Genomic DNA, 23,919 nt, shown 5'->3' on the forward strand with positions numbered 1-23,919 from the left:
TACAGCCACATGCATTTGTGTGTGGCGTTTATAGCTGCTATGGCTGCTGTCCTAGTTTAAAGGCAAAGTTAAGTAGTTACAACAGAGACCATACAGCTCATAAAGCCTAAAATATTTGTCAACTAGTCTTTTACAAAGTTTGTGCCCAGGCACAGTGGCTCACACCTGTAATCCCAGCACTCTGGGAAGCTGAGGCAGGAGGGTCACTTCAGCCCAGGAGTTGAAGACCAGCCTGAGCAACATAGCAAGACACCATCTCCACAAAAAAAAAAATTAATAAATAGCTGGGCATGGTGATGTGCATCTGTAGTACCAGTTACTTGGGAGGCTGAGGCAGGAGGATCACTTGTGCCCAGGTGGTCAAACCTACAGTGAGCTGTGGTTGTACCACTGCACTTAGCCTGGGCAACAGAGTATGACCCTAGCTCTGAAAATAATAATAATAATAATTAAATTAAGTTAAATGTAAAAACATGTTTGCTGACCCCTAGTTTCTAAGCACAGGTCATATAAAGTATTGCTACATGTTTAAGTGCTTGGCTTTTTAAGCATAGGAGAGCATTATCAGTGTTACTAGAGTTCTAAATTATTTTCCAAGTCCAGATTTTATGATCATTTGAACATAGCCTGGGATGAAGTTGAATATCACTGTCCATATGAATCACTTATATGGACATTTCTATTAAAAGTGTTCCAACCAAATTAATAATGAAGACAAAATTCTAGGTGGATTCATGCATTTAATGAAAAACATAAAGTCCAGAATTAAAGACCCTCTCCTGATGGAAAGAGGCAATCCCATGGTGACCTTGGTGAGAAGCTGCTTCTCCTTGAATGCTGTAGCTCAAGGGTAGACGAATCACCTTCCCTTTCTGTTCTGCAGAGGGTTCAAGACCAGGCAGAAGTGTTCAAATAAACTTGTGTAAAGCTTCAGTTCGAAGTGAAGAGAGTTCAGTAGAGAGAGCAGTCTGTGAGGGATAACAGTCTGACTCAACATCTGTTTCTTGTCTTCCGCTATAGGAATCACTTTTCCTAGCCCCTAGTCTCCTCCGCTTGGCAGGTGGCTTTGTCATAACTACTCCCAGTAGCACAGTCCTAGATGAGTGGATTCCTCAGAGTCCCCACCATAAGCCTACCACCGTTTCTCAGATCTGAAGTTGGCTTCCTAGTGCATGACCTCATCCTTCAGGAGCACCCCATCCCCTACTCTTATTTTTTCAGGGAAGAGCTTACCTATTGGAAGAGAATCGAAATAGCTCAAGGTTATTTTATTTTATATGTATTTATTTTGAGACAGGATCTCACTCTGTCATGCAGGCTGGAGTGCAGTGGTGCAATCTTGGCTCACCACAACCTCCACCTCGCGGGTTCAAGCAGTTCTCCAACCTTAGCCTCCTGAGTAGCTGGGATTATAGGCATGAGCCACGGCGCCTGGCTCAAGGTTTTTTTAAAATAGGAAATATACAGATAATTGTACTTCATGTAAGCATTTTAGCATAATGGGCTTTCATCTTCCAAAATAAGTTTGACTATTTTATTTGCTACATATATTTATTAATCTACTGGTTTAGCCTCTCAATATTTAGCAAGTTTATTTTAAAAATTACTATTCCCATTTGTCTACAGTACCATTCATATAAATGCGTAACTTCGAAGTCAACGTTGCTTTCACTGTGGACATAAGAATTCTTAAGGGTTACAATAATGACTGTGGCTGCTGGGTACTGTTAAAAGCCAAAAGGACTGGCAGGCTCAGAAGGGCATAAACTATTTATACATACTCTCAGTATACTACTAGTCCCACATTTTTGCTGTACATTCTTGTCTCATAATATGGTACAAATTATTCCCTAAGTCTGAAAAAAAAAGACAAGATGAATACATTTTCATCTGAATTTCAAAATAACCTTTTTAATGAAAAAGAAGTTCCATAAAAGGGGCCCATGTGGAAATCATAGAAAACAGACGTTTGGATTTGGAACTCCACGCATCACCCAGCTATTGACCTCCTGGTTCCAAGCTACTACTTTTGTTATGGCACCCATATCAACTATAAAAGTGTACTAGAAAGACAGGCTTTCTATATTTGGTTTTTACATTGTCTGGATTCCATCTCTGTGAATTTCTGGTCTCATTATACCTCATGGGCTTTTTTTTTCTTCTGTTGACTAAAGATTTTTCTGTTGTTTATTTTTCAGGGGCGTTATGTCCCTCCATTGCCTCCCAGCTATTACTACTTTTCTTTTAGTATCTTCTTTGGCCTAGCCTATAGTTAGAGTTAGTCACTGGAGAAAATTGTAAAAATGAAAATAAAGATATACAAAAAATAAAAATAAAAACTTCTACTACTTGGAAAATGTATCTTGAGCACATTTAAATTAAATCAAATTAGAATTTTAAATATAATGTTACTAAATTTAAATAATTATATTAAATCAAATTAATAAAATGTGTTAAAATTAAAAAAAAAAAGAAGGATTTAAATACTTTGTTCACAACATGTACAATTTTTTGACCCTCAGTGCCTCATTAAAATCAGTTTAGCAATAAAACCTTCTATGCTTTATCAAAAACAGCATTCAATAGATTATAAAATTATTCAATCTGCATTTGAATCATTATTAGGACACTGAATTATAACAAAGTCCGGCAAATGTATAACCATTCATCAACACCCTTAAAACCTGTGAATTATTACAATTAATCTCATGTGTGCATATAATTCAAACATAAACTTTGTGGAGAGGGGATATAAAATAAATACTACAATATTTCTTCAGTCCTATTTAATGCTGCCTAGATGGTTAGGTGAAAAGGTTAATATTACTAACAGGCACTTTGGGAAGCCGAGGCAGGTGGATCACCTGAGGCCAGGCATCCAAGACCAGCCTGGCCAACATGGTGAAACACTGTCTCTACTAAAATTACAAAAATTAGCCAGGCATGGTGGCACACACCTGTGGTCCCAGCTACTCGGGAGTCTGAGGCACTAGAATTGCTTGAGCCTGGGAGGCAGAGGTTGCAGTGAACCACAATGGTACCACTGTACTCCTATCTGGGCGACAGAGAAAGACTCTGTCTCAAAAAAGAAATATATATATATATATATCTAACAGGAAGAATCAAACTAGTTTAATAACTTGTCTTCTAAGTAGTTACCACAATTTAGTAAAACCAAGATATGCAGAGCCTATGCCAATACATTTTTCCTATAGTGTAATGTAATTGCTAATATGAGGTATAATCGGTAAGCAATTAATACAAATATAAACAGGCATAAGCTACCACTGAAATCATAGTCTGGTGAAAAGCTTTTCAGCTAAGCTAGTTGGAGAAGAGAGTTAAGGGAAATGAGAAAGGGCGGACAGGGCAGGTTTCCAGTGGGAGCATCATTTACATGCCTTATCATCACCCTCTTATATGTAACAATCCACTGGTGCAGGAAGGTAAATCCTGTTCAAGTGTGATAGCCTAGAATATACTTTATGTAGCATAGTAAGATTATTTAAGTATTACTAATGCTTCATTTGCACTTATATTTAGATTATACATAATCCTATATGCATATTAAAAACTCATTTCCCTAAATGAGTTAAAGGGTTTCAGGGAAGATGGAACTATGTACTATAGAATTTAGAATATCTAAACTAAGAGGTAAAATCAAAGAAAAACATTACTACCTTTTTAGTAAATGGATTGTATGAGCTTACTCTTCTTTTTTTTTTTTTTAGATGGAGTCTCACTGTGTCATCCAGGCTGGAGTGCGGTGGCGCCACCTCGGCTCACAGGCAGCCTCTGCCTCCTGGGTTCAAGCAATTCTCTGCCTCAGCCTCCCAAGTAGCTGGGATTACAGGCTCCTACCACCATGCCTGGCTAATTTTTGTATTTTGAGTAGAGATGGGGTTTCACCATCTTACCCAGGCTAGTCTTGAACTCCTGACCTCATGATCCACCTGCTTTGGCCGCCCAAAATGCTGGGATTACAGGCCTGAGCCACCGCACATGGCTCCTCACCCATTTTTTAATACATGGGTTTGTCTGATGAGGATTGTAATCCAATGATTGGTTAGCAGCAATTTTACCAAACTGTAAGTTCTTTTACTAACAGACATTATAAACAGATAATACTAATCTTATTTAAAAATAATGAGTGCCACACTGGTGAATATACAGCTTATGAATAACTTTAAAAAATTTTCCCATTTTAAAAGGCAAACACAGCAGACAACTATACTAAACAAAGAAGCTAGAATATGGATACATGATTGATGGATCTGAAATGATACATACCATACATAATTAATGTTAATCATGTGATCGGTATATTTTCTTTGTGATTCCCCTTCATGCTGCTTTCTTCAGAAACTGAATTCTGAACTTCCTCTTCTAAAATTGGTACAATCAGGTTGTCCTTGGACATCAAATTTTCTTTTATCACAGACTTAGTGACACAAAATGTTTCATTTTCGTATTCAACCAATATCTAGAGTAATAAAAAGAAGCATGTGGCCAGGCACAGTGGCTCACACCTGTATTCCCAGCACTTTGGGAGGCCGAGACCAGCAGATCACTTGAGGTCAGGAGTTCAAGACCAGCCTGGTCAACATGGTGAAACCCCATCCTGGCCAACATGGTGAAACCCCATCTCCACTAAAAACACAAAAATTAGCTGGGCATTGTGGCTGAAACCTGTAATCCCGGCTACTCAGGAGGCTAAGGAAGGAGAATCGCTCTAACCCAGGAGGCAGAAGTTGCAGTGAGCTGAGATCACACCAGTGCACTCCAGTCTGGGCGACAGAATGAGACTCCATCTAGGGAAGAAAAAAAAAAAAACGTGAAAATATTCTGGGAATCTTAAAGTATGCTGGTCCAAGTTTTGCTACAGATGATTCCTTTATACTAACCCTGCTAGGGAAATAGTTATTGCTTTTCAGAAGACACAGCACCATCAAGTCTGTGTCTAGTATAGTCTGTAGTAGAACACTTGGATTTTTATGAGCTGCACAAAGAAAAATCCATTGTTCAGTTGCTGTCATTTGAATACAAGTAACTGGATGGCATTCAGTCTGAAGTTTGACAGCAAGTCCATTTAGCTCAAGGAAGAATTGCCTTAAATGTTCATACTTCCATATACCTGCATCTTGGCCTTCAGGTGGTTCAAGATTTTTGTCAGTATTGGAGCAATCTTATGTTCTGTTGCATATACTGCTGAACAGCTAGCATACTGTCATTTCATCAAAAGAATCATCAGGCCAGGTGCCCAGCCTGGTCCACCTCAGCATTGCCATGTCCTCTGCCGTGACCACACTGCTATCATCTGAAGATTAACAACACTTTTTAGCCATTATTCTAGTCTTTCATGATCCATAAAATTACTAAAATGAAATTTCTTTTTAAAGCATTTTATTATTCAGGCTGGGCATGGTGGCTCATATCTGTAATCCTAGAACTTTTGGAGGCCGAGGCAGGTAGATCACTTGAGGTTAGGAGTTTGACACACCAGCCTGGCCAACATGGTGAAACACTGTCTCTACCAAAAAAAAAAAAAAAAAAAAAAAAAAAAAAAAAACATGAAAATTGACTGGGCGTGGTGGTACACACCTGTAGTCTCAGCTACTTGGGAGGCTGAGGCACAAGAATCTCTTGTACCCAGGAAGCAGAGGTTGCAGTGAGCTGAGAACATGCCACTACATTCCAGCCTAGACGACAGGAGTGAGACCCGGTCTCTGTAAAAAACAAAACAAAACAAAACAAAAGAAAAACCAAAGCATTTTATTATTCAAATGTTTTACTAAGCATTTACTAAGCATCCCACACTAAGCATTCACCTAATGAGTGAGGTTTATCACCCACCTATGGAAATGAAGCACCTGCTTTTGCCATCTTGCTGCACTCATTCTATAAAATAAGATATTTTTTAATTGTGCAGGGCCCTGAGATGACTTCACATTATTATTCAAATGAATGTGACAAGTTTTACATTTTTTTTTCCTTTTTTCCCCTCGTGTCAGTCACCAAATCAGTTCCTAAAGGGTTTTTTTTTGTTGTTGTTGTTGTTTGTTTTGTTTTGTTTTGTTTTTTTGAGACAGAGTCTCACTCTGTCACCCAGGCTGGAGTGTAGTGGCACGATCTAGGCTCGCTGCAAGCTCCACCTCCCGGGTTCATGCCATTCTCCTTCTTCAGCCTCCTAAATAGCTGGGACTACAGGCGCCTGCCACCATGCCCGGCTAATTTTTTTTTTGGCCTTTTTAGTAGAGACAGGGTTTCACCATGTTAACCGGGATGGTCTCGATCTCCTGACCTCGTGATCCGCCTACCTCTACCTCCCAAAGTGCTGAGATTACAGGCGTGAACCACCGTGCCCGGTCCTCTAAAGGATTTTTAAAAATAAACCTTTCCCCAGTGACGATTTCCTGGTCTCATTTTAGTCTTTTCTGATGATCTCAGTTTCTGGTTTTTGTTTTCTGTTTTTTTGAGACAGAATTTTGCTCTTGTGCCCAGGCTGGAGTGCAGTGGTGCCATCTCGGCTCACTGCAAGCTCCGCCTCCCGGGTTCGTGCCATTCTCCTGCCTCACCCTCCAGAGTAGCTGGGATTACAGGTGCCCGCCACCACACCTGGCTAATTTTTTGTATTTTTAGTAGGGATGGGGTTTCACCATGTTGGCCAGGCTGGTCTCGAACTCCTGACCTGAATTTATCCACCTTCCTCGGCTTCCCAAAGTGCTGGATTACAGGCCCGAGCCACCATACCCTGCTAGTTTCTGTTTTGATGAATGCAGAGCACTGGCACATTCTTATGTGAATTCTTTAAAAAGAGATTTTGTATACTCATGCTTGATATTTTGCTTTCAAGCATGAGAGATTTACCTTCTTTTTACCCTTTTTCTCTCGCCCTTTAGACAAATTGAATTTACCTGTTGTGTCACTAACATAAAATGTTGTATAATGTGAATAATAAGTATTAGTAGATTAATGTGTAAAATAACATTAGTAAAATGAATAACAGCTTTTATTAGTATTTTCTGTCATTGAATATTATGTTTTACACTGTGTCAGGTATGTGACAACTTGATTTAGCAAGGTATTTTGTGTCTTACTGTTTCATTTAAGCTTCGTAATGTAGAATAAGCAATTTAGAAATTGAATCATTGCTGAAATAGTAGGAAATTTTACATTTGTGCTTTACCCTGTTGGTAATGAAGATGTAAGTCTAAAAAGTAAACTTGCTTACATGCCCATCTCTATTAGAAAAAACTAAGAGTTTCAGCATTACGTATTTATACGACTGTGGGTCTCAGGAACTCTCTCAAGTAATGATATGTGCTGATTTCTACAGAAAACTTTAAAAAATAGAACCAGCTTATTAAGCAGTAAAGAGTATAATGCTTAAAATTTACAATTGTCCAGTAATATATTAATAAAATTGATTTTAACTGAAATTACTTTTGGTAACTCTTAAAGATAATAATACATTTTGAGGTTTATTCATGAGCATTACTAATATTGCTTCCTCTAACAACATGATAATGTTTACTCTCACTCCTGTTATAGGTGAGATCTAAAAAAATGAAACTCGGCCAGGCGTGGTGGCTCATGCCTGTAATCCCAGCACTTTGGGAGGCCGAGGCAGGCGCATCACTTGAGGTCAGGAGTTTGAGACCAGCCTGGCCAATGTGGTAAAACCCCGTCTCTACCAAAAATACAAAACTCAGCCAGGTGTGGTGGTGCACGCCTGTAATCCCAGCTACTCTGGAGATGGAGGCAGGAGAATCACTTGAACCCAGGAGGCAGAGGTTGCAGTGACCCGAAATCACACCACAGCACTCCTTTATACTCTTAAATATTTTTGAGAGCACAGCCTGGGCAACAGAGTGAGACTCTGTCTCCAAAATAAAAAAGCAAAAAGAAACTCATGTCAGTTCACTTTTTTTTTTTTTTTTGGTTAATAATGCTGCTAAAAGTTTTGAGATAATATTAAAGCATTTTCCGAGAATCTGAATAATAGGTGGCCTTGAGATGTTTCCTCTTCTCTCTTTTCTTTATACTCTTAAATATTTTTGAGAGCACCAAAGAGCTTTTTTGTGGGAGATTATCTATCTAATCTATCTATCTATCTACCTACCTATCTGCTATCTAATTTCCTATTCAAAATTAAAATAGAAAGATTTTAAACATTAAAATATGTAAGTACTCAATCCATTGCCTTCAGAGCAAAGATATCACAGCACATCATGCATCCTTTGGAAAATTCCACTATGTACTCATGAGACAATGAGAACGAAAAGGCAAATAACCTCTTCTTTTATTATAAAATAGTAGTTTTTTGGTTTTGTTTTTATCTCTCAGACCCTCTGAAAAGGTCCTGGGAACCTCCAGGGAGGCTTCAGATCATACTTTGAGAAATGCTGTCATAAATAATTGAAAGATGATCACATCTTTGATTGTAATGTATTTGCATACATTCAGCTTTGCAAAGCTCCTCCTAATGATGTAGTTTACAAAATCTGAACCAATAGGAAAGGGTATTTGTGAGTGTATATCAACAGGGTAATTCTCTTTTTTTTCCCTACAGTTATGGAAATTCTTGAAGCCCAATACTCCACTGGAATCTCGGATTTCTAAGCAGTGGTGTGAAATTGGTTTCCAAGGTGATGATCCTAAAACAGATTTTCGAGGAATGGGACTTCTGGGACTGTACAATTTGCAGTAAGTAAAATGAAGGACAGCTGACTGATCGAGTGATGTTTTGGTCTCCTCATATCGAAATGGCAAAAGCTGAGTAATTAGCTTCAAAAGCTGCTTCCCATAAGACTCTAAGAAAACATTCAAATTCCCTGAGAGGTCAGATGCATAAAATGTTAAAAGTGTCTGCTAGTAGCCTTCCTTGTATTTCAGCAAATTTCATGGATTTTTAAAGCAAATCTCAAATATATTTAAAAATTGTTTTATTATTTAAAATTTTCACACATATGTAAAAACAGAGAAGATTGTAAAGAACACCCTTGTATTGATCATACAGATTCAGTAATTGTTGAGGTTTTGAAATATTCATAACATTATTTGTTTGGCAGAAGGGTGTTAAAGAATACTCTACACCATCATTTCACCCTTCATATTTTAATATGTAGTTCTAAAAAATATCAATATTACCTCACATTAACCACAATGCCATTATCACATCAAACAAAATTAACAGTGATTCCTTGGTGTCATCTTTATCCAGTCCATATTCAAATTTCCCAGTTCTCTCGAAAATACTTTTTACGACTGGTTTGTCCTAGTGCACTTCCAACTATGCCGTTTGGTGTTCTTAAATTAGATGGGCCTCTCTTGCTCTGTCCCTTCCTTTTGTCCCTTTCTCCATGTCAGGATTTCAGATCAGTTGTCCTGTAATATGTCCCAGGGTCTGGATTTGCCTGTTTGCACTTGTATCCATCCCCTGTATTTCCTGAAAATTGGAGGTATACAGACAGGCCTGAAGAGATTCAGGTTGACATCACAGCGGGAGGCCTTCAGTGTCCCTCCACTCTCAGCCCTGTGCTGCAACAAATCAGAGGGGTCCCATTCTGATGCCTCCAGTGTAAAGTCCTCCTTCTATGATCTTTACTGAACCAATTAATTACTTGTGTAAAGAGTGCTTTTCTATTTTTGTTATTTTTCCTATAGTTTTTGGCTAGAATTTTTAAAGACTTGGTTTCCTTGTAGAGTATAGTTATTTGGTTTCTCTGAAATATAGGCAGGACAGATATTCAATTTTTGCATTTTGTTGCCAGTTCTCAGAGTCAGGAGTTGGTAGCCTCATTCCCCTGTTAGTGATCAATTTTTTTTTTTTTTTTTTTTTTTGCTCTCTCTATTTTTATTTATTTTTTTTTTTTGAGACGGAGTCTCACTCTGTCACCCAGGCTGGAGTGCAGTGGCCGGATCTCAGCTCACTGCAAGCTCTGCCTCCCGAGTTTATGCCATTCTCCTGCCTCAGCCTCCCGAGTAGCTGGGACTACAGGCGCCCGCCACCTTGCCCAGCTAGTTTTTTGTATTTTTTAGTAGAGACGGGGTTTCACCGGGTTAGCCAGGATGGTCTTGATCTCCTGACCTCATGATCCGCCCGTCTCGGCCTCCCAAAGTGCTGGGATTACAGGCTTGAGCCACCGCGCCTGGCCCCTTCTCTCTATTTTTAAAACACCATTTGTTAACTCCTGTGTTTCTATATGTTTATTGTAACTCAACTAATTGCAGTTGGTATTTTTTTCATGCTTTAATTCAGTCATGTGTAGTCATTATTTTTTGAGCCAAAGAGTCCTTTCAAGTTGATTCTTGTGTCCTTTGACGCTACCCTATTAGGGCAGTGATGTATTTTTAAAAGAAGTTAAGCCTTACTCAGTCATTTTGGTGGCATCCCATTTTCCCCTAGATCTTTCCCTTTATTTTAAATTTAAGAAGTTTAATAATCACCCATTCTTTTATGAAACGTTTTAATGTAATGTTAATGAACGGAAAGTAAACATTAATGATGAAGACAATGTTACAGATAAGTGGATAAAGTCAGCTTTTGAATAACTGGGGCAATTGGCCTTCCACTGAGAAAAATTAAATTAAATTAAATCACTACGTCACCTCAGTTCACAAGCTGAAAGTCCAAAACAAGTCTTTCCTACTTTTAGAAGAAAATCAAGATATCTGACTAAGGAGAGATCTCTTAAAGACATGAGCAAAAAAAGCATCAACTGGAAAAGAAGAATCAATAAATTTCACACATTAAAATTGAAAACTGCAGTAAGATAAGCCCCATAAACAAAGTAAAAAGAGATAAGACTGACACATAAATGATAAAGGATCTATGTTCAGTGTATTATTGTCTATAAGGTTATTTGTCTTTTTTATTTGAGGTCATTTTTAGACTCACTGAGCCAAAAAATATGAACAGATGAGACATAAAAGAGGAAACTCAGATAACCAACGAAAGTATGGAAAGAAACTCCGTTTCATTAACAACTGTGAATGTGTGCATTACAATTGCTGACTTGGGTTTGAAATTTCCTCAGAGGAAATTCAAGAACTTCTTTTACCCTTTGGATTTATGCAGGAAATATACACACATCACATTAAATAATATATGCTATTGTTTTATCATTGTCTCTATGAAGTACTTTTTAACGGATCATTTTTGAGGGTGTGCAGCTTTTTGTGTTTATTAGGAAACCTAACCACCCTTTTCCCTTTAGAATAAAATGTTATTGTTTTTAACATATCTAAACTCAAAAAGATATTTTCCATTCATCCAGAATTCAAATTCCTAGTGGATATTCGAAGCATATCCTTTCTCATCTCCTTCAGTCTTTCTCTCGTCATGTCCCTTAACCGAGGCTTCTGCCTTCTGAAGGCCTCCAAAAATCGAACTATTTGACCCCCTCTTCTATAACCCCTCTTTATAATAAAATCTTTGGTTCTCTGGGTAATGGCAAAGCTCTTAATTAAATTTTCAAAATCTACTGGATACATTCCTAAATCTATGCGGGTTTCACAGCTACTCTACCATGTCATTACATTTCGAAAATTCTGTTGTGAAAAACTGTTTGTTCCCTGGAGGAGCTGAAACAAGTAATAACCTTATGCCAGTATCCATCTCTGAATTCAAAATGACCTCGAATTGGATTAAAACGAATATGTTCAGCAAGTAAGCAAGTACAGAGTTACAGTTTTCTTTCCCTCCCCCGCTGCAGGTATTTCGCAGAAAGGGATGCCACAGCAGCTCAGCAGGTCCTGTCTGACTCTCTTCATCCGAAATGCAGGTAATTGTTGAAAGTAAAAGATGAATTAGGTTTTATGGGTTAGATCACATGAACTTCATCTCCTACATGTATCTGTTGATGAGATTCTCAGGAGAGTGAGACTCAAGGCTTTTTCAAACAAGCCCTCATTATAAATGCTGAATTGGAGGGTTAAAACTTCAGGTACTCATTCCAAGATTTAGGATATCAAGTGGCACCATTCAGGTGAGATATGCATTTTTATTTTATTTTATTCAGGTGAGATATGTATTTATATTTAAAGGGACTGATAGTGTCACTAGTGTCCAGGAAGACTGAGGAGGTGGGCATGGAAGAAGGGCAGGGTCTGGGGGAAAGAGTCCAGAGACAAGAAAGATGACGGGGCAACAGAAGGATGAATGGAAGTTACGAAGTCAGGGACCAAGTGAGAACATCTGGAATTGCTGAGGCTTTTTTCTTTCTTTCTTTCTTGTAAAATTCTAGATGCTAAATTATTTGCATTTTCATTTGCGTTTCTACTTTTTTTTCTTTGATTACATGAAGGGATATCACTAAAGAAGAAATAAGGTATTTTTTCTTTGTTTTTGTGTTTTATTGCTTTTATTTTGTTTAGAATAAGTATGGGTAAGAATTTTTTTAAGGAACTCTGAATTTATTTGTTTCAAAAAGCCAATATTTTCAAACTTTTAATCTAATATAGTTAATTATAGCTGGGCTATGTTTTAACAAACTGAAAACCAGATGAGACTGACCACTTGGAAAATGTCAAACAGGATTTCTACAGCCATGACGAAATCTGGTTGGAGAAACATTTTGAACACTCACCTAAAGGCTGAACACCTCACCACACCTGTTCTGACTCTATTTACCCCAGAGAGGGGCATTTTATTTGGGAATTTTGTTGCACAGAACAACCTTACTCTCTATCAATATATCTAATTTAATTATTATAAATGGTAGTTTTTGTGTGTGTGTGTTAGTCACTCTTCTTAGAAGGAGTTCCATTATTTTGCAATCATAGTTTTATATCGCTTTTTTTTCTCCTCAGCATGATGGTAGATTAGTTGTTAGTATTCATGTTGGCTAAGTAAATCCAAAATTTTATCAAAACCTTCTTAAAATTCAGGGATAGGTTGAGTTGGGCTCCCCCTCCCCCCCCCCCCCGCCACCTTCCTATTTTACTCATTCTAGCTTCATTTGGCTAAGATTCATTAAGTCATATTACACTTCCCGAATTTACATTTGTAATATTTTATAAGATTAAAAATGCATTCCTTTAAGAAAAACACTACAATTGTTTAGCTTTTTCTTGTTATATGGTTAAAATCAAGCTATTTTAATTTTTTAACTGCATCTTCTGAATTGCATATTTCTGTAATGTAGAGACTCTAAACTCCCTCTAGTTAAAATTGGCTGGGGAGTCTGTCCATGCTCTCAGGTGGCATCTCCTGAAGGAACATCAGTCAGAAGACACGAGTCCTCCACGGTCCTTGGAAAGTGACAATAAGCTCACAATATTTCTGATTAACCATTGGAGGGGAACTGACTTTGTCTATGAGTCTTTCTTAAAGAAAAGCTTGGCCAGGCGCGGTGGCTCATGCCTGTAATCCCAGCACTTTGGGAGGCCAAGGCAGGCAGATCACGAGGTCAGGAGATCGAGACCATCCTGGCTAACACGGTGAAACCCCCGTCTCTACCAAAAATACAAAAATTAGCCGGTCGTGGTGGTGGGCGCATGTAGTCCCAGCTACTCGATTGCATGGACCTGGGAGGCGGAGCTTGCAGTGAACCGAGATCACACCACTGCACTCCAGCCTGGGCGACAGAGCGAGACTCCTTATCAAAAACAAAAAAAAACCACTTTATAGTTGTATCTCCTGTGTCAGCCATCCAAGAGAAAGTATTTGAGGTTTGGGGTGACTACTCTTAAAAAGAGACTAGCATTTGTGTGTGCATGCATATATGTGTAGTCACGTATATAAAATTACCATGCTTTATCCCTCAAACTACAATAAAATTGAATCAATAAAGTTCAAAAGCTCTTTCCTGTCTATCCTTTAGCAAGCATGACACATTACTGCTTTTGTAAACATCCATTGGTTGAGTATTAAAGTTACTTGAGGGAGAAAAGCGGATTCAAGTTTAAGAAGAAAATTTTGACTGTTAGTTTGTGTGTGTGTTTGTTTTCTCCCTACAAGGGGAATGCAATCTGTTTGGGTCAGGATATCCTATAAGTATCAAATAAGTAGAGATCACTTGGCCTCTTCTTTTATTTCCAATGCAGATAGATATATGATTTAATAAATATGGAGATACTGTGTAGTTATAAAGCCTTGCTGAAGAGAAAATAGGTGCTTATAAATTCTTATATATAAAATTTCTTAAATTGCACACGTACCTTATTTTAGTTTGGATATGAATCTTTAAGATAAAAAAAATCTCCTGATCTCCTGATTCCTCTTCAGCTGTTTGGTTTGTTAGCCAGAAATTACACTTTAAAAACAGGTGGCACATTTTAATATGAATTAAAAGCAGTTATTTTGAATTATAGCCGTTTGTGGAATAGAAAATACACATAGTTCTGATTTTACTTCTTTTTTTTTTTTTTTTTTTGAGATGGAGTCTCGCTCTGTCTACCAGGCTGGAGTGCGGTGGCGCTATCTCGGCTCACTGCAAGCTCCGCCTCCCGGGTTCCCGCATTCTCCTGCCTCAGCCTCCCGAGTAGCTGGGACTACAGGCGCCCGCCACGGCGCCCGGCTAACTTTTTTTTTTTTTTGTATTTTTAGTAGAGACGGGGTTTCACCGTGGTCTCGATCTCCTGACCTTGTGATCCGCCCGCCTCGGCCTCCCAAAGTGCTGGGATTACAGGCGTGAGCCACCGCGCCCGGCCGAAAATACATAGTTAAACATCAATTTTGTGTAATGTTTTGTAGTTGTGTGTTGTGTGTATTATATGAGCGTCTTATAAGAAAATCTTTGCTGTGTGTTCTGGAGAACTCTCCTTTCTTCTAGTTAGAGAGAAATTAAATATTCATAATAACTAGTTTTTACACTGTATTGAGTTCAAATGCCAACTGCAGTTTATACAATTTATACAAACTTTATATATAAGAATTTATAAGCACCCCTTTTCTCTTCAACAAAGCTTTATAAATAAACGGTGCCTCCTTATTTGTTAAATTACATATCTATCTGCATTGGAAATATAAGAAAAGGCCAAATGACCTCAGTGTAAAATACTGAATAAAGGTTACATCAGTCACAGGAAAGAATGGAACATGAGTCCTGCCTCCTCCTGTTGGCTGTACGGAAGGGCATGGGAGTGGGGCAGATGCACACAGAGTAATAGAATGTAGGGCACAGTAAGCCAAGATTGCACCACCACACTCCAGCCTGGATGACAGAGCGAGGCCAAGAAAGAGAGAGAGAGAGCAAGCAAGCAAGCAAGCATTTTCAGAATGCTTCTATGATAGAAATCTTTTTTCAAATAGTCTTATTCAGAAGCTCAAATTACAAAAACAGATGAAAATGGAGCTGCTGTGGCTTACTGACTTAGTCAGAAGAAATACCATAGCACTTATTGGGACAGAGTTTTTAAAACCTATAAATGCTCCCTCCCCCCTCCCTCCCTCCCTCTCTCTCTCCCTCCCTTGCTTCCTTTTTTCTTCTTTCCTTGCTTCCCCGCTCCCTCCCTCCCTCTGTCTCTCCTTCCTCTCCTCCTTTCCTTACCTTCCTTCCCTCCCTGCTTCCTTTCTTCTTTTCTTTCTTTTACTAACTCAATCATTTACTTATCGATGAACATTTATTTGGCATCTACCATGTATCAGGCATCACAAATAAGACTGAATAGGATAAACACCACTAGGTAAAACCAAACAAAATGCGGTGGGGAATCATGAGAGAGTGAGATGACATCTAGTTACCTCACTAAATGTTTCAGGAAGGAGGGGTTTGATCATGAATGATAGTGCAAAAGAATATCTTAATGTTTGGCCTTTAGGGCTGTCTCCCATGGCTGTACTAAAGTGAATAGGAGGTAAATAGCATGGCCTTAAATAATTCCATTTCTGAGCTCCACATAAATTGTATTGTGGCTTTTAAAATTGATAATATTTAAATTGATAAGTGTTGGATAACTGAGCTGCAGACATCTCTGCATATAGTTAACAGTTTTAACATAAGCATTAAAAGAGAACAAGTACCAATTAGAGATTAAATCTGATTTACTTACTTATTCATTCATCCATTCAGCAAATTCAGCAAAGCAGAATGGGAGAAGAAAAGGATGGATAAGGCAATTGGGTGAGTATGGGATCTCACATGGAAAGATGGTCCGTCTGAACCAGAACCAGAACTAGAGTATCATGAAAGACAAGGGTGAAACTCTACTTGTCCTGATAGAAATATACAATCTAGTTAAAATGTTTAAAGCGCCCTTTTATATGTTTGTTGATTCATCTGTATGGTTATATGATATTACTTTGCCTGTGAACAACTGACAAGGTAGAAAGTTGTAATTACAAGGAAATGATTTTCAGAAATCACTTAGAATTGTATTCAGTAGTTTTCTTTTAAGGATTTTATCAAATATTGGGCTATTTGATAAAAATTTACTTTAGTTTTTTTATAATGCCCCATATTATCCAAAAATATTTCTGAACAGAGAATTTTTTTCTGTGCTGGATTTATATTAGCAGAGAAGATTTAAGAACTCGGGTTCCATTAATTTTTGATAAACATGTAAATAAGGAACTAGAAAATACACACTGTGTTAAGGTACTTATTTAAATTTTTCTCATCTTAAAAGTAATATACAATTTATTATAGAAAAGTAAACAAAAAATCACCCCAATCTTGTTAACTTTTGTGGCATTTTATTTTAGTTTTTTTCCTTGCACATCTGTGTGTATATAATAAAATGGCTTGCTCTATCTGTAATGTTTTATATCCTGCTTAAATCATCTTTAAGAAGATAATTTTAATCAACTGTAATATATGAGATTACCATAATTTATTTTGCTATCTGTCTTCTTTAGGAATTTGAATAGTTTCCATGTCGTTTCCATTATTAAAAATGCTATAATGAATTATATCTATAAAGCTTTGTCTACTTCGGATTTTTTTTCTGTCATATATTTGGAAATGGAAAGGTCAAAGTATATGAACTACCAGTTCTCTTGATACACATTACTGAAATTTTCTGCTAAATTACAGAAGTCAAGGTTTTGATAGGGTAGAGATGGAAGGGTGACCTGCTACTCTGATAATTTAATAGTAAGTTAAATATCAGATTATCAATTACTGAAATGCTTTTTTTTTATGTCAAGTGAAAGCACGTTTACTAAGAAAGTAAAGGAATAAAAGAAAAGAATGGCTACTCCATGGTAGAGCAGCCCCAAGGGCTGCTGGTTGGCTATTTTTATGGTTATTTCTTGATTATTTGCTGAACAAGAAATATTCTTGATTATTCTTGAGTTTTCTGGGAAAGGGGTGGGCAATTCCCAGAACTGAGGGTTCTTCCCCTTTTAGACCATAGGGTAACTTCCTGACATTACCATGGCATTTGTACACTGTCATGGCACTGGTAGTAGTGTCTTTTAGCATGCTAATGGGAAATGCTTATTTCTTATATGTGACACACAGTTGGTTTTGTGGTTTATACTTTATAGGTACTCATTTGCAATTGTGGGCATCAATATAACTGACCTGGCATATAATCTACTGATCAGCGGAGCTCTAAAAACCCATTTCTACAATATCGCCCCAGAAGCTCCAACATTGTCTCACTTTCAGCAAACATTCTGTAAGTATCCCGTTGTATAATTGTCAATACAGGTTTCTATGCTGGGCATGGTGGCTCACCCCTGTAATCCCAGCACTTTGGGAGGCCAAGGCAGGTGAATTGCCTGAGCTCAGGAGTTCAAGACCAGCCTGGCCAACATGGTAAAACCCCATCTGTACTGAAAATGAAAAAACTAGCCAGGCATGGTGATATGCACCTGTAATCCCAGCTACTTGGGAGGCTGAGGGAGGATAATTACTTGAACCCAGGAGGTGGAGTTTGCAGTGAACTGAGATCATGCCACTGCACTCCATCCCGGATGACAGAGTGAGACTCCATCTCAAAAAATATAAATCATATATATATATATATATATATATATAGGTTTCTATAGAACACTCCCGACAAGGATCGAAGCTGAGAGATCTTTGTGATTTGGCTGCTTTGGAGCCTTTGAACTTCCTCTTTTGGTTCTGATTTTTTTGTTTTCTCATTCAAAAATCTACACTTACATTTTCAGGCATGGTAAATTCTTCTCTTTCCTGGCTCTTGCATAATCTCCAGTGTATCCCCTTCTGGTGTGACTTAAAGACATCATGGGTGTTTCTCTCCCTCTGATCCTCATGGCATAGCACTCAAGAGTGCAGGTTCTGAAGACAGCCTGAGTTAATTCTCAGATCTATGTTTTAGCAAAAGTGAAATCTCCAAGAAGGATTAGAAGATAAAGTCGAAACTCTCCTAGAAAGTAGAGCAAAAAGGCATAGATGAAAAATAGAAAATAAAAAAGGTTGTCAAATTAATGGATCATTCTATGAGGTCTTATAGCTGAATAATAGAAGTGCCAGAAAAATAGTGGTGAAAACTAAGGAAGGGGAATCAAATAAATAAAGAAAGAAAAATTTTCAGAACTGAAGTATGAGTTTTCATACTTAAAGAAATAAGTACCTACACAATGGATTAATGTAGACCCACACCAAGGACCTAATCATTGTGAAATTTAATGACATTGGAAAGAGATGACCCCGAAAACTTCAAAGCTATCACATAATGAATTGGGAATCAAGATGACGTTGGACTTCTCAACACTACATTGTATTCTAAAAAGTAGAATATTGTCTTCAAAAGTTAAGAGAGACTGGGCACCGCACATCACACCTGTAATCCCAGCAGTTTGGGAGGCTGAGGCGGGAGGATTGCTTGAGCCCAGGAGTTTGATACCAGCCCAGGCAACATAGCAAGACCCTGTCTCTACAAAAAAAAATAAAAAATTAGCCAGCTGTAATCCCAGCCACTCAAGAGGCTGAGGTGAGAAGATCGTTTGAGCCCAAGGAGGTCAAGGCTGCTGCACCACTGCACTCCAGCCTGGGTGACAGAGCAAGACCCCATCTCAATCAATAAGTCAAAGTTAAGAGAATATTTTTTAAAACTAAGGGAATATGATTTCTAGTTTAGAATTTTACACCCGGTATAACTTACTACCTTACCAATCAAATACGGGAATAGAATAAAGACAGTTTCTTAATGCAAGGTCTTAAGCATTTTACTTGCCTGTACCTTTATTGGGAAGCTTATTTCCACAAAATAAGAGAGTAATCCTAAAGGAATAAATGGAGTCTAGAAAATAGGAAATCTATCCCAGGAGAGCAGTGAAGGGAAAGCCCAAGATATCTGTGCAATTGGCTGCAAATAATAAATCTAGATTCTAGAAGGTCAGAAGGCTGTGGGAGAGACTCTTTGAAGAACCTGAAATTGACAGAATATTACCATGTTTGAACACACTGCGAGGACATTGGCTTATTTCGGAGATAGTTTAGGCTTAAATTAAGGGGGAAGCCAGGCAAATAAACAAAGAAGGCAGTTATTAATACAAAGTAAAGAAAAGGGTGAGAAAATAAGTGACTATGTGGCTGGGGTGAGTGAGTGGGAGCTAAATCTTTATCTTCTATAAAGAAAAAAATTTTTTTAAATCAAGTAATGGAAAGCATGTTGATTAGAGCTATGAAGATCGATAACCAAAATAATCAGGTAAAAGAATTGAAATGTTGCTTTAGGAAAGCAGGAATTAGGGCAGGAGACTGCTTTTTCTTTTTGTTTTTGGGGTTTTTTTGTTTGTTTTTGTAACAAGACTTGTTATTTTGACTCTGAACAACGTGCATGTATAACTTAGATAAAAATGAAAAGTAAATTATAAAACACGTATACTTTACAACTTGTTAATGGAAAATGTAAGTCCCTTACATGCATTATCACAGCTCCTGCTTTGATAATTGGATGATTATACTCACTCCTATAAAAATTCTGAGTGAGCATCTCCAACAAATGTGATTGAGATTTTACTATGGATTAGGTTCTATGCTGAGGAAGACAGGCATTTAAACAAATACTTAAAATGTAGTGGGTCCAGCATTAGCTTCAGGGAAACAAAAAAGTCTTTACAAAAAATAAACTGTAGTGGGAGGAATTTAGTGATTGAGGAAGTAAAGACACTGCTTCTAAAAACTGGAAGTCGCTGACGCAGTGGCTCACACCTGTAATCCCAACATTTTGGGAGGCCAAGGAGGGCAGAGCACTTGAGTTCAGGAGTTCAAGACCAGCCTGATCAACAGGGTAAAACCTTGTCTCTATGAAAAAAATAGAAAAATTAGCCAGGTGTGATGGCACACGCCTGTAATCCCAGCTACTCGGGAGGCTGAGGCACAAGAATCTCTTGAAACCAGGAGGTGGAAGTTGAAGTGAGCCAAGATTGCACCACTGTACTCCAGCCGGGGCGACAGAGTGAGACTCCATCTCATATATATATATATTGAAAAAGTCTGTGGCTGCCTTAACTCACTCAGCCTGGAAGTCAGGGAAGTTTCTGCAAAGCAAATGCCACTTTTGAAGAGACCCAAAGGATGAGTGGCAGGAAATAAGGCAATGGTGGCTGAGTGGTCCGGTGAAGGCCATAAAGCAAAAGAGTATGTGGATTTAAGAAGTAGAGCATAGGGTTTGCCGGTGACTAGAGATGGCACTGGAAGCCTAAGAGCAGGATGAAGGGCAATCCTGAAGAGCTCAGTAAGCCTCATCAAAGTGCATCAACATGCAGATAAAGAAAGCCTCTTGCCATGTTTCCCTGGCCCCTTATACTTGCCCTATTCTATATTTACCATGCTCATTAGGGAAGTCAGGGAAGTAGTTTTGAGGGAAGGTAGAGTGATTTTAGTTTTAGGCATACTGAGGGTGAGCTGCTCTTGGGAAATCCATGTGGAGCTGCAGAGTGGGCATTCTCATAATGTAGGGCTCTGGAGTGCTGAAAGATTAGAAAGGCTCAAGCTACAGATTTGTGATTTGTGAGCACCTGGGACCACACAGTTGGGGAGCATTCCCAGGAAAGAGTCAAAGTTAGAATCATAAAGAATTGGCATTTAAGGTCAGGTTTCACTGCTGTATCCTCAGCACAAAGCCTGGTACAGGGTAGAGGTGCATAGTAACGGGTGGGTGGGTGGATGGATGGGTGGATGGATGGATGGATGCATAGATGGATGGAAGGCTAAAATATTGGCTGATGTTTTTTGCAGGAGAAAGGAGAGTCTAGTTTCTGTGGGAAATTTTAGCCTAGGCCAGGCACAGTGGCTCACACCTGTAATCCCAGCACTTTGGGAGGCTAAGACAGGATGATCACTTGAGCCCAGGAGTTTGAGACCAACCTGGGTAACGTGGTGAAACCCCATCTCTACAAAAGAAAAGCAATATTAGTCTTGGCCTGGATTAATATGCTTCCAAGAGAATCCTAGCCCAGATGAGCAAGTATGCAATAGGATTACATATTTCCTTAGGCCTTCATCAGGTTTTAGAAGTAGCAGCAACCCCCCTATGGACTGTGGTGTATGTAAGCAAAGGGACTGAGGCCTCTCTAAGGGAAACAAACTGTGCCCTAGATTCACTGTTCCTCAATCAGACATGATCAGTTCTACATGTCTCTTCTGTAATATTCTTGCAATTACCTGTGTCCTTGCATATGTCTCTGCTCTCTACTAACTGAATGCAGTGAAGCAAAACCAAGACATTCAAGCAGCAACAAATATGCTGCAGGCTGGAATCAGAGAGCCAAATTTAATATTCAAAACAAGTCTTCCATCTAGGCAGAAAAATGTAAGAATATAACAGTTCCATCCTTCTGACTTCACAGTATTATTCGGTGAACACTGAGCTGCCAAGGCACTATGTTACAAAAATTGCATTCAGTCTAAAGCTCCACTGAACACACAGCCCCATTGAAATGGAGTGAGGTTAGGTGTAATGAGCAGAAGGGAAAGTATGAAGGCCAGAAGAGGAAGAGGAAACCACTTTTTCTTTGACCTCCGAAAGAAGGGACTATTCCATAGGAATAAGAACCAGAAGAACAGAATGCACTGGAAAAGGCAGCCTATTGCCGTGGCGAAAAGTCAGCTGGTTTCAGGCCCTGGTTTCCAGCTTCCAGCTGTACCTGTTCTTGTAGACCATTGGAGGAACTCATCTAAGCCCAATGTCTGCATCTGAAAGATGGAGATGTAATATCTGTGTTACCTGCTCTACAAAGCTGTTGTAAGAATGCAATGAGATGGTAGAAAAATAGCCTGGCCTCTGTTTTCTCCCTCTCCTTTCCATGCCACTTTGTTAGCTTCCATAGTGAACAAATCATCAGCTGCAACTGTACTCCTGTTTGCCTCCCTCCAACAAACCCAGCGTTAGGGACCACAGGAAGTCTGCCTTTTTCTTCATCCCAATACCTAGTACTGTGACTGTTTCGTATTTGTTCATCGGCAGATGAGTTAACTGACAGATCAGACCAAATGAATTTTTGAACACTGTGATTTGTATAAGTGAGTGGAGTTTTATGATTATAATACGCACCTTGGAAGCCAGACCACCGTTTCTGCATTCTGATTAAGATCATGTTACACGGTCTCTAATTATTTTCCTGATGGGACAGAGAAAGAGAGTCCCAAGGACTCAGTCTTCAATCTTCAGAGGAAGAATCCTGAGCATGGTGTCAGATTAGGAGCCACCCACTTCTCTACCTTTACCCAAGCCCTTTAAACCTTTCATGATGTTTTTCTATAATTGTGTGTAAGGTAGGAAAATGGGGAAACTAAATAAATCCATATTCTTCTATAACTGTGCCACACTACATCTCCTTTAGAGTGAGCTGCCAACATTCCTGCACATTGTAGAAAAGATGATTTTTCATATTGCCTGTTTATCATTGTCAACAGGAGAAAAGATGCTGTCACTCATGAAATACTAATGAGATGCATTATCAATGATTTTAATTCATAGTATTGGAAACCTGACTCTACATACAAAATAGCTGCGTTTATTTGAGCTCAGAGACCAGTCAGGAAAATTTATGTATGTATTTTATATAAGGAAAGAAGAAATTATAAATTATCATAGATTTATTTTAGAACTATAAAAATTATATAGAAGGAAGCCAAGGAAACTTTCTTTTTAGAAAGAGAATCTTCTTGACCACAGGTTCTCAACTTTAGTGACACGAGTTTCATCTTATTGAATTACAAGTCTGGTTAAATCTAGGAGGATCTGCATTTTTAACAAGTACCCCAGATCATTCGTGGAATATTTTAGGAGTTTGCCCAGTCACTGAAATGGACAGGTGATTGAATTCTTTTGGTTGGTTGAATAAGATATTGAGATCAGAGGAAACAAGTTTCTGTTCATGTGCGCTAAAACAACCAGATGACAAACAGGCTCCAAATCATGGCATATGAGAAATGGTGAGGAGAAGCAGGGAAAGAGAAAAGCTCGAGGCATAAAGCACACATCAAACACTTGAGTTGGAGAAGGATTGAAGTTGTTCTGTGAAATACAGGGCAACAGATTTAGGCCCAGAATGAGGAATAACCTTTATTTGTTTGTTTGTTTTTTAGAAACAGAGTCTCTCTCTCTCTCTTGCTGAGGCTGGAGTGAAGTGGCACCATCCTAGCTCACTGCAGCCTCAAACTCCTGGGCTCAAATGATCCTCCCACCTTAGCCTCCCGAGTAGCTGAGACTACAGGTGCAAGCCACCATAGCCAGCTTATTCTAAAAAACTTTTTCTGGCCAGGCGCAGTGGCTTACACCTGTAATCCCACCATTTTGGGAGGCCAAGGTGGGCGGATCACCTGAGGTTGGGAGTTCGAGACCAGCCTGACCAACACGGAGAAACCCAGTCTCTACTAAAAATACAAAATTAGCCAGGTGTGGTGGTGCATGCCTGTAATCCCATCTACTCGGGAGGCTGAGGCAGGAGAATCGCTTGAACCCAGGAGGCAGAGATTGTGGTGAGCCAAGATCGTGCCATTGCACTCCAGCCTGGGCAACAAGAGTGAAACTCTGTCTCAAAAAAAGAAA

At 38.7% G+C, this 23,919-nt stretch overlaps 1 protein-coding gene and 1 pseudogene across 3 annotated transcripts in view; one reads left to right on the forward strand and one right to left on the reverse strand.

Annotated features, from left to right (window-relative positions):
* Positions 1-23,919, forward strand: part of ELMOD1 (ELMO domain containing 1) — a 77,460-nt gene that overhangs the window by 48,740 nt on the left and 4,801 nt on the right. For 2 of the 3 annotated variants that reach the window (XM_010360857.2, XM_010360856.2), the window contains 5 exons: positions 8,573-8,706; positions 11,718-11,786; positions 12,309-12,332; positions 16,017-16,067; positions 17,435-17,568. In XM_010360857.2, coding sequence (XP_010359159.1) covers positions 8,573-8,706; positions 11,718-11,786; positions 12,309-12,332; positions 16,017-16,067; positions 17,435-17,568 — 412 coding nt within the window. The remainder of the gene's footprint in view (positions 1-8,572; positions 8,707-11,717; positions 11,787-12,308; positions 12,333-16,016; positions 16,068-17,434; positions 17,569-23,919) is intronic. The other variant, XM_010360858.2, reaches the window with a different exon arrangement.
* Positions 4,310-5,288, reverse strand: LOC104660493 (annotated as a pseudogene).

This window comes from Rhinopithecus roxellana, chromosome 15, assembly GCF_007565055.1.
Source record: "Rhinopithecus roxellana isolate Shanxi Qingling chromosome 15, ASM756505v1, whole genome shotgun sequence".
Classification (NCBI taxonomy): Eukaryota; Metazoa; Chordata; class Mammalia; order Primates; family Cercopithecidae; genus Rhinopithecus; species Rhinopithecus roxellana.